Here is an 11,462-nt window from a genome sequence, read left to right on the forward strand (position 1 = left end):
GACCGAAGGACGCCCACTCCGTTCTTCATCATGCACATTTGTGCGGCCCTCTTTAAATACCCCTGCCTCCCGCGTACAAAATGGGATACGATTTCCTTAAGCTCCGATTCATTAATAACCGATTGTATCAACGAAGTTGAGTTGCCCAAAGGGCGTCCGCTGGCTAGGTAGCGGTGGAGAGAGTTCCCAGGGGGTCCCAAAGTCCGTAGAAAACCGAAATCCGGAACGATTTCCTTAAGCACGAAACTCTCACGAGAAGAACATTATGTTCCATAAAGTATCCTAGATATGGTCCGCTGGCTGGGCGGTGGTGGAATCCACGTCCGCTGATGGATCCAAAGAGTTTAAAACGTAAATTTGAAAACCATTTCCTTAAGCTTGAAATTTTGATGGAAGCTTACATTTTATTGACATTTGCAAAAATAATCGTCCGCTGCCTGTATGTGGGTGGAAAAGTCGTCCGCTGGTGGGGTAAAGGAAGATAAAGGGTACTGAACATAAACGCGTTATGATGCACAAGCGGACGATATTTCCACCGACATACAGGCAGCGGATGATTGTTTTCGTAACTTACCAAAATATTACCTTCATCAAAATTTCAAACTTAAGGAAATGATTCTCGACAATCTATTCACAAAAACATACATGGAAAACACGAGAGGTTGAATCATAATTTAATCAGTCGACTAAATTTTTAATAATTAAAAAACTGAAATATTATATTATTGAGTAACTATGTAGATAAAATATTAAACAAAAAATTCCAAAAAGTTTAATCATCATCTTCCTCATCACTGTCATTATCAGATACATCACTGTCTTCATCCTCTTGTGATAATTCATCTTCATCCGCCTCATCAGTGCCTAGAAAAATAAGTATTAAATATTAGAATGGCATGAAAAGCAGAAATTAATAATAATTTGAATAAGTACCTTCAGCATTTGTATCTTCTTGTGTGATCATTTCCACTGATGACGGTAGCTGATCGCCCTCGAACCATTTGCACACAAATTTTCCGTCTTCAAATTGCCAACCATACTCGAGTGGATCCAAATTTGGAGGCTCCTTTTTGAAGGCGTTTTTCCAAATATTGGAGATCAAGATGGTTCTACGAAGGTGTTGAGTTAGTTCCGATTGTGATGGCGGCAAAAGGGAACCATCAAAATTTTTATTGGGCAATTGCAATCTATTTTCCTCTTCACTGAATTTATAAATTTTCATGAACATTGCCACCCGACCGTCGTTCACTTTATCAATTGATTTGAATCCATACATAGCGCATACAAATTTTTCTATTGTAGCGAAAATTTCATCAGCGTTGTCAGTGTTCATATCATAAAAAGCTTTCAAAAACTCTGGACTTCTTTTCAAAATTGAAATGGTCTTACTTCCTTTCTTGAAAAACGCGGGATTGTAGTCGCAGCCTGAAAAGGCGTGAAAAGATGGTAAAGCGCGACACACGTTCTTCCCCAGAGCTGAATATAATTGGTTAACATTTAAAAACCTCTCTCTATTTCCAGTGCCTAGTTTTATCCAAACTCTAACTTTATTCTTGAAATTGTGCATGTTACCAAGCACAATTATTGGGATATCCGAATCTGATGTTCTGACTACTACATTTTTGTCATCATCAAGCTGGCAAATATGGAAAACAATCTTAGTGTCTGCTTCTTCATGACCTGGACAGGCCAAACTCTGCAGAGTAGTTTTGCAAACTTTGTCATGGACAACGCTGTATTTGTGACATTCATCAGCACTGATGTACACTTCTTTGCTATTGATAAAAGATGCCATTTCGTCGTACCCCCAATGATTTGAGAAAAAGTTTATCAATTCTTCCTTGAAGTTTATGTTTCTCATTTCCCTGGTGAACTCCAAAGGACGTACTTGGTCTGGACCACGTATTTTGAATTGTTGCCCTCTGCTTGTTCCTCGACATTGGTGCGCTGAATCCTTGATGGACGGACTTGGATAGGAGTCAAATAGGACTATGATAGTCGACGCAGTATTGGAAGTAACCATCTGCAGGAACTTCTTCGAGACATTTCCAAAGGTACGTGGCACATCTTTCATAGCATTTAACAAAAAAAAGCCATCAAATATCATGACGTCACAATATGGTGGAGAATCACTTTGTATTTGTTTTTCTAATTCTTTCAGAAGGGTCGACTTGTCTGTTTTGCATAATGTACCGTCCACGTGGGAGAAACATAATGACATAGGTGTTAGCGGATGCGATAAAATTTTGTCAATATCCAGTTTCTTCTCAAGAGATATTCGCAGTAACTGCCCAAATAAGTCCCTCTCCATTCGTACTTCCACTAATTTGCCGGATATAGAACATTTTTTCTTTCATGCACCACAGAACTGAAGTTAAGTATTTTGTTTTGTTTTATGGGCCGTTCAAATCTTGTCCTGTCTTCTGAGCATTCCTGTATAAACCTTTCTCGCTGCTCACTTCCAAGCTTTTCGACGTTGATTAGAAATTTGGCAACATCATTTTCAACTGCTCTACCCGTTGAAATATTATATAATAAGTCCTTATTTAAGTCGGTTGCGAAGGGGTTAACATTGTCTTTGATATTTTCAGGTATTTCGTACAATGATTTCAAATTTTTCCTCATCAAACTTGCTCGCAAATCTTCAGTTATGTCTTGATTTTTTTTCAAACCTGTTCGTTCATATGTGTAGGTGTTAACTGTACTATTTATAGTATGGCACAAGGCCCAACGTTGACGGGCTGAATATGAATTTGTTATATATGAGACTCCTGTCAATTTATTTCCTGCATCAGCATTAGACGTCTGCTCCATGGTGAGATCAGGTGGGATCCTTGAAAAAGATTTATTTGTTCTTCTAACACCAATTGACCCCTCCTCAAAGCTGGTTAGTAAACCCGGATGTGACTCCTCCACTTTCATTAATTTCTCATGATAATAGACCAGATAACGTGAATAATTCTGCTGGTTAAATGTGAAGAACATATTTGTAATACGTGGTAGTACCCACTTAAATGTACAGAAATCAGCCGTCCGTACACTCTGATCCAGAATCAAGTAATAATTTGCTAGTTTAACGTATAGCATGTAATACTGAGGGGTGAGTCCATATCGGCCTTCTAGTGTTTCTTCTGAGTACTTATCATATTTGGAAAATAGACTTATCAACTTTTCTTCCGTAATAGTTGGCCTGCTAGAAACTGTTGATCTAAAATTTAATAAAGCGTTCTTCTCTTCATCCGAAATTTCTATGTTTTGATCTTCTAGAAATCTTTCCATGTGCAATATTTGTATTGCGAGGGCCAAACGAGGATGCAGTCTTCTACATCTATTGTAATTTTTTGATGTCAAAAAACTACTGACGGATCCGCTTGCGATTGCATTTGAATTGACAAGAATGTTCGTCACTCCGCAGTCGTCGATAAACTTTCCCACCGCTTTCAGGTATGCCAGGTAAACATGAAATGTTCCTAGGTGGATGAATATTTTGTCAAATCTCGGTCTTTCAACATACTGAAGCTGGAAAGCGATTTTGGCAATAGCCAAATCGTAGGTGACTTCCATGTACTGTTGATTGCATTCAATGCGGGTTTGTTCACTTATATCAAGAGTTTTTAAAACGACAACAGGTTTTGTTGGAGACTCGTTAATTGTGGTTGTGTATGAAACCTTCTGCTGACTGCTTTTGTCATCGTACAACATACTGTAATATCCAATCCACATTGGCGTTTTGGGCAATTTCAGAAGATGAGACAGAATCCAGGTAAAACTAATATGTTTGAATGGTGTTAAGTCATGTTCATCATTGCTTATACGCAATGTACTGGCAACAGGCTCTAGTGATACTTCTAGCCGAGGCTTCTTTGCATACGATTCCAATTCAAAAGTTATCATATCAAAAGTGCGACGTCTCCTTTTCCTGTCGCCGTCATTTGTAAGTTGTTGATTTTCTTCCGCAGTAGCTGTAGTAACAATATTGGCACTTGAAGGAATATCTTGATATATGATTCCCACAGTATCATGAAGAGTGTCCTTACCGGTCAGCGTTTGAACAAACCGATCGAAGTTGTCGAATGCTAAACATGTACGTAAAGCAGGATTTCTCAAGATTCCTTCCGGACAAATTGTGCTTTTCTTAACGGCACAGTAAGTCGCTTCTGTGATTATTCCTGCTAACACATTGTCGCTGACGCAATGACCGTATCTGTTCACGATGTTCACAGCTTTCTGACTATTCGTAATACTCTTCAACGTTTGGGCCAACGTGATATGTTTAGAAGGTTTAATTCTTCCGTTAGAAGCGGCAAAAATAACGTCTTGTGCTAATGATTCACTGACTCGCCTTTTAGAAGCTATTTTTCGCCGAGTATTCATTGGCTCGAAAATTTTATCGAAAAAAGTAAATTGCGCCTTTCAGGTGTCTCACATTCACCAGCGATTATGTCTTCGGGACGGATGTCTGCAGGAAGCTTGTGCACTTTAACCGTACGTAAGATTGACTTGATTACTAGAGCCGCTTCATTTAAAATGTTGTCTTCTTGTAGTCTGTCAAAATCACTGTTCAAAAGGATTGATCCCAAAGGTTGAACCACTTCTTTTTCGTTGAAAACTTCAATCTCAATTTCATGACGAAATATTTCCAATAGCTTTGTCTTTAGGCGCCACGACTTTATCCTGATGGGAATTTCTTGATTATTTGCTTTACATTTTTCTTCATATAATATAACTAGGTATGAAAGTAAACAGCATTCCTTTTTGCAAACTATATGGTCCTTTACGTACTCCTGTACAGTCTTGAATGCTAACTTGTGCAGATCTCTGTTGTGATGCCATTCAGTTTTATTCTGCGTAGATCTTCTAGCAGAATCCGACTTCGTGCGGTATGCTAAATGACAGGCATTGTGGTATAAAAAATACCCTTCCGAAGCCGTAACTTTCTGAAGCCTATCAATTGTTAAAATGTCATTTTGTTCTCTTGCAATATCTAGAAGTTCATCAATAGTTTTCTTTGAGGTTCGCGTATGAAGAGATTGTTCATTGCCTCTATATTTTTTTCTTTTTGGTTGCAAAGAAGCAGGCACCGGAAGCAATTGATTCGTCTCTTTCTGGCTCGGCGATTACTCCCATAACTCCCTGATCGCTTAAACTGCAATAGTAATGGAAATTAGGTACAATAAAAATTTGAAAATAAACTCTAATTTTTTCTTACCATGATGATTCATCCAGCTCTACTTTTGAAGGTGACTGCTGCGTAGCTGCAGAATCCCCTAAATCTTCTTGTAATTCTAATAACCTGAAACATGTAAGTACGCTTAATTAAAAAAACAACAAAATATATTGCCTGATGAATCTTCAGCTTCTATATTTGAAGTAGAAGGAACTTCATAAACACTGAAATATTAAGAATTGGTTAAAGGCATGTCAATGGAGTATTCAATGTAAATATGCGATGGTAGGTGCGGCGCGGCGTATACTTACATTGGTGAATCCTCTTCTTCAAGATTTGAACTAAACTGCGGACCTGCATCAACACTGAAATATCAAGATTTTGTTAAAATATACATACAATGATGAAATAATATCTACTACTCTACTTATAATTCATTTCACTTACTTGGCGTTTTTATCCAGCCCCTTTCTATATTTTGGAGGTAGAGCAGAAAAAACAGAGTAACAATGAGAATGATACCGTTGAAAGTCAACCACTTCCTTCGGTAAATTAACATCGTTCCATTTCAAAATATGCATTTGCCGAACGATCAAAATTTCCTGACATTTTTTCAATGATGTTTCCGTGAAGGATTTTAATTTATCCTTTTTCTTCAAACAAAATACACCATGACTTTTCGATTTCAGACATATCTAACCGGTAAATAATTCTGACGAGCCCGAAAACGTAAAAAAACCGTCTTTTTATTCGGAAGATGCCCGCAATCACTGACGGCGACGTGACGTCTGAGTTATTATTATTGGCAACGCCACCTGTAATAATAAATAAAAACATCAAGATATGTTTCTTCAGATATTACGTAATGTCAAAAATGTATGAAATATTTTTGGAGATTTACTTGTGCAGGATTAATAAAATGAATTAAATTTTATTATTTTTATTAAATTAACCATTTTTATTATTTATTAATTTAACCATTAAAATGGTTAAATTCTAGTTTTTAGGACTAAATTCATTGGGAGACAGTTTTGATTCTTCTTCTTTACAAAGGGAAATAGGAATAAATTTTATTATATTTTTATTTATAGTTTTTATAAATGGATTAAATTAATTTCATCTGAATCACTCTAATCACTTAAATAAATATATACGATGCTACATAGTTACCCAATATAATATTTTACAGTTATTAAAATTTTAGTCGACTGATTCAATTATGATTCAACCTCTCGTGTTTTCCATGCATGTTTTTGTGAATAGATTGTCGAGAATCATTTCCTTAAGTTTGAAGTACGATGAAAGGTAATATTTTTATTGAGATTTACGAAAGCAATCATCCGCTGCCTGTATGTCGGTGGAAATATCGTCCGCTTGTGCATCATAACGCGTTTATGTTCGGTACCCTTTATCTTCCTTTACCCCACCAGCGGACGACTTTTCCACCCGCATATAGGCAGCGGACGATGACCTGCGCAAATGTCAATAAAATGTAAGCTTCCATCAAAATTTCAAGCTTAAGGAAATGGTTATCAAATTTACGGTTTTTGTCCTCTTTGGATCCATCAGCGGACGTGGATTCCACCACCGCCCAGCCAGCGGACCATATCTAGGATACTTTATGGAACATAATGTTCTTCTCGTGAGAGTTTCGTGCTTAAGGAAATCGTTCCAGATTTCTATTTTTTTACGGACTTTGGAACCTCCTGGGAACCCTCTCCACCGCTACCTAGCCAGCGGACGCCCCTTGGGCAACTCAACTTCGTTGATACAATCGGTTATTAATGAATCGGAGCTTAAGGAAATCGTATCCCATTTTGTACGCGGGAGGCAGGGGTAAAATGCTCTCACCCATTTCCTTACCATTCCATCACTCATAATGTTTTGTCCGTAAACTTCACAGATCTCACGATGAATATCGATCGGTTTTACGCCTTTAGCACTAAGAAATCGTATGACAGCCCGTACTTCACAATCGGCGGGGCTCACGATTGTCGGAGGCATCTTAACACTCATTATCCTGCAAGTGTTTGTGCAGTGAAAGTCAGACTTTACTGCATTCCGCGCGGAAAGAATATAGAGGGTGGACATTTTTCGCCTTGGGTACGGATTTTCGTGTGTACTAAGAGTACGGTCAATATGCTCAGTACAATAAGATGTACTGAATAAAGAAAAAAGAGCAAGTATTTTCCCAGGCGCATGAAATCTACATACTACATACTGCATTACTCGCTGACAGTATTCGGCACGCATCAGAAGATGGTCGTAAGGCGTTTTCTTCATGACCTTTTCTGTGACTGAATCTCAAATCTCATTGCTTTACTTTTTGGTTGTCCCTGTTAACTAAGTTTACAATTCTTCTCATTGAGTTCTATTGTGAGCTGCTTCTTCCCACTCATTCTGCTGTTAATCCCCCTCAAGTTTCTGTGGAAAATGTCCTTGTACTTTTTGAGTTGTCCACCCGGTTGTTTCCTCTTACCGTCTAGAATACCGTCTAGTAATAACCAATTGTTTTCCAAATTAATATTATATTAAGAAAAAAATATTTTGTTATCACAAAATGAATCAAATTATAAAAGTAATGTTATATAATTTGAGTGCCATTAAAAAAATTAATGTTAAAATGTGTTGTTTATAATTTATAAATAATGGAGATTAAGCCATAATATCTATTATTAAAATTAAAATTATACACTAAAGTAATCTCCATTCTTATGTAATGAAATCCCAGTGTTTTTCCCAATTTTATTTATTTTTGATCTGCTTTATGCACACCAGAATACAAAATGTATGATTCTTTTTTACAAATCTAACACTGAATTTAATTATAAATACATTATTAAAGATTTCTTTATGTTAATTTTACTAAATTATACAATTCTACAAGTATTTCTGATATTTATATGGCTTACGAAAAGAAAAAATTCTATTAAAATATACCGGATGAGTCTTAAATAAGTGCAAATATTTTCAGGGCTTGTAGATCTCGATAAAAGAAACACATTTTCTTTTTACCATTTTCAGATAAGTCTCAAATAACCGAGTTATTTAAGTTTGAAATTTAAAAAAAATGATTGTTTTTAATTTTGAAACCACCGGATTTTTCTGTAATTGCATCCCTTTTAGTACCGTAACCATAGAGTAAGGCCGTAACTATGACAATATCAGAGATTAAGAAATTACCGTGGGAAAATTTGCGGCGAACAGGCAGTTCTAAAAAGTTTTCGAAAAACATATAGGGAAATTTAAAAGAAAATGCACGATTTTCAACATTTTTTGGGGGGGGAAAAACCTCAAAGACATGTTCCTGGGGTTAAAATATACCACCCTTGAAAATATTTGCACTTATTTAAGACTCTCCCTGTATAGATAAAATATAATGCCAGTATTCAATTATATATTCCTTCTCTAAATTTATACCGGGTTCATCTCAAAAGTGACCCACCCTATAACTTATTTTTTCAGATAAAAAAACGAGATTTGGTATATTAGTATATGACATAAATTAGGATTGATTGACGTATTCAATTGTTTTTGGTCGCTTCCTATTTCACCGGAAATTACTAATACAGTTCAATTTGATTTTTAAATGGCACCCTCAGTATTTTTTTTACTTTATTCCACAGAAAATGACACTCTGAATAGAATGACATATCATATGTCAACTTTTGACATTTTCGCTTTAAAAAAAATATATTTTAAATTTCAATCTACAGTGCCATGGCTATGTTAAAAATACTAATTCTTAATCAAGGAGCCTTGGAAAAATAGATTTCATCGTCTAATGTTTTTAGAATCTTGTCCTGGCCAGTTAGAAATTGCTCAAATCATATTTTTAATCATATCTCAATTTTTCAAATGGAACGAGTGTGGCTCATTAGCATATTTGGAAAAAAAGCATTTTTTTACGAATAACTTGATACCACACACTTGGTATTTCGAGTCAAATTTTCGTTACGAACCGGAAATTATAATTTCAAATAAAGCATATTTGAAAATGTCAAAAGTTGACATATGATATGTCATTCTATTTAGAGTATTATTTTCTATCGAATAAAGTAAAAAAATACCGAGGGTGTCATTTAAAAATCAAAACTTGTAGTCATTTCCAGTGAAAGAGGAAGTGACCAAAAACAATTAAATACGTCAATCAATCCTGATTTATGTCATATACTAATGTTCCAAACTTCCTTTTTTTATCAGAAAAAAATAAGAAAGTTATAGAAGTAAGCCACTTTTGAGACACATCCGGTATAGGTAAATTCAAAGAAAATTGCTCAAAAACTGAGTAAATATCTACATAATTTGAGAAAAACGTTAGAAGTAGCAAATACATCAAAATTATTTTTCGAGACTTTAAAACCATAGGAGGAGCAGGCTTACTAAATGCAGATTGCCAATTTTTTAAGATTTTCAACCAAAGGTGGCATTCCAAACTATATACATAGAGTTACAATATGATGCCAGAAACGACGCGTTAAATACATTGTTTTCTATAGCAACTGTTAAAGTTGCCTTATATCTATCAAAAATAGTACCTAAATAAAAATGTACTTTAACAGCAAGGGTAGATTAAATGATACTTTAACAGCGAAGATAGGTTAAAAACTTTATTCCTACTCGCACGTTTTTTAATTGCTTCCATTTTTGAAAATTTTTGTATTCCTTTTCATGGGTTATTCTGAATTTAAATGGAAGTAGTTTGGATATGGCGTTTGTCGCCTCAGCCTGAATATCTGTTGGTAATTTACATATTTCGTTTTGAGCCATTTCTGGTTCCAAATTCCAGCTTTCTAGTTTTCTTCGCTCCATTTCAATCAGCAATTCGCACGAAATAGAATTAAAAAATATTGACTCAAAACTGACAACTAAAGAGACAGCTTTATTTATTTGTCAAATTACATAGAGACCAATGCCAACTCAACACTATATTTTTTCTACTCGTAATAAATTCCTTGAAATAATAATTTCTGAATATTTTTTAAAACGTAACTCGCTATGAAAAAAAATATTGTTTTATACACGAAGATAAAATTGCATTATCGTCTCTCGAAATTAATTCACTCGCAATTTCATCGCTCGTGAATTAATCTTTTCGGTCGACAATAAAATACCATGTTATCGTCTTGTTTAAAAAATAACTATTATCCCATTCGAATTAAATGGTGAAATTACCTTGGACTTTCTATGTGCTGTATGTCCATTGGCCGTATATAAACAAACAGAAGTATGTCCTTGTGTGCTGTGGACATACTGCGTTTGTTTGTCATTGCCAGATGAAGAGTATTTTTTTGTACTACAATTTCCCTATTTTTTGAATAATACTACTTAAAACAATAAATGGAGCTACGACTGGAGACTATGTAGTTGGGAATACGGATCGTGGTAGCAGAAAAATAAAGAAAAATTTCATGTCTAAAGGACAGTCAACAGTTTTTTTTTCAATTTTTTTCAATAGATATTATCAAAACTATATTTTTCACATGTGGGTGTACTATTTTTATGATTTTTTTTATCCATTTTTCAAGTATACTAGTTTTTCGGTAAGTTTCCTGCAAAAAGGTTGGCAGTTTTTCTTTGTTTGCCAAAATTCGAAAAGATGGACAAAAAGCATCTAGAAAGTCTGCTCCTCATGAGATTACAATGATATGGATAAATACGAACATTGCAAGACACATATCATTCCAAATCTTTGTGCACAGCGAAATGAACAGGTGTCAGCTAGTTTCGAATAAATCTGAGGTTAATTTTGTTATTTTACATAAAAACTAATAGTGTTTCTATTGAATGGTACATTAAAAAATGTCTATACCTGTGTGACGGATAAAGATAGATACTTAAATTTCACATCTAATCACAGTATAATTGTAAAAAAAGGTGTTATAAAAAGTTTATATGATGAAAAATAATATGTTCAGACGACATTTCACTAAACAGAGATATAAACCACACAAAAAATACATTTATTAAAAAATCGACTATCCACCATATTTTATTGACAAAACATTTAACGAAATACAAACCCCAAATCATAGACACAATGATAACAATAGACAATATAATATACAACTTACAATTCCATACATACGAGACGTTTCAAGAACAATAAGAAGGATATAGGAAAACAATATAACATACGAACATCTTTCAAAACACAAAATACACTTAGATCCATTTTATCACATACTAAACCAATGAATACAGAACAACAAACAAAAAATGTAATATACCAAATACCATGCGAATGCGATAAATTTTACATTGGTGAAACATCTAGACCCTTAAATGTTCGAAT

General features: G+C 34.9%; 1 protein-coding gene across 1 annotated transcript; it reads right to left on the minus strand.

The window, feature by feature from the left end:
* Positions 1 to 749: 749 nt before the first annotated feature.
* LOC115883544 lies at positions 750 to 1,373 on the minus strand. The gene is made up of 2 exons (XM_030901912.1): positions 934 to 1,373; positions 750 to 864 (listed from the first exon to the last, which is right to left on the minus strand). Exons 1-2 carry the CDS (start codon positions 1,331 to 1,333, stop codon positions 773 to 775), a joined length of 492 nt encoding a protein of 163 aa, XP_030757772.1. The 5' UTR covers positions 1,334 to 1,373; the 3' UTR covers positions 750 to 772.
* Between the last annotated feature and the right edge of the window lie 10,089 nt (positions 1,374 to 11,462).

The sequence above is a fragment of the Sitophilus oryzae genome, unplaced genomic scaffold, assembly GCF_002938485.1.
Source record: "Sitophilus oryzae breed Bouriz unplaced genomic scaffold, Soryzae_2.0 scaffold_1941_pilon_pilon, whole genome shotgun sequence".
Classification (NCBI taxonomy): domain Eukaryota; kingdom Metazoa; phylum Arthropoda; class Insecta; order Coleoptera; family Curculionidae; genus Sitophilus; species Sitophilus oryzae.

What these genes read in the sequence shown, in the direction of transcription:
- LOC115883544 (XM_030901912.1), bottom strand. Translation starts at nt 1,333, where the DNA reads ATGAACACTGACAACGCTGATGAAATTTTCGCTACAATAGAAAAATTT. An exon ending in AGAAGATACAAATGCTGAAG is followed by an intron (nt 865 to 933) that starts GTACTTATTCAA and finishes TTATTTTTCTAG; the next exon opens with GCACTGATGAGGCGGATGAA.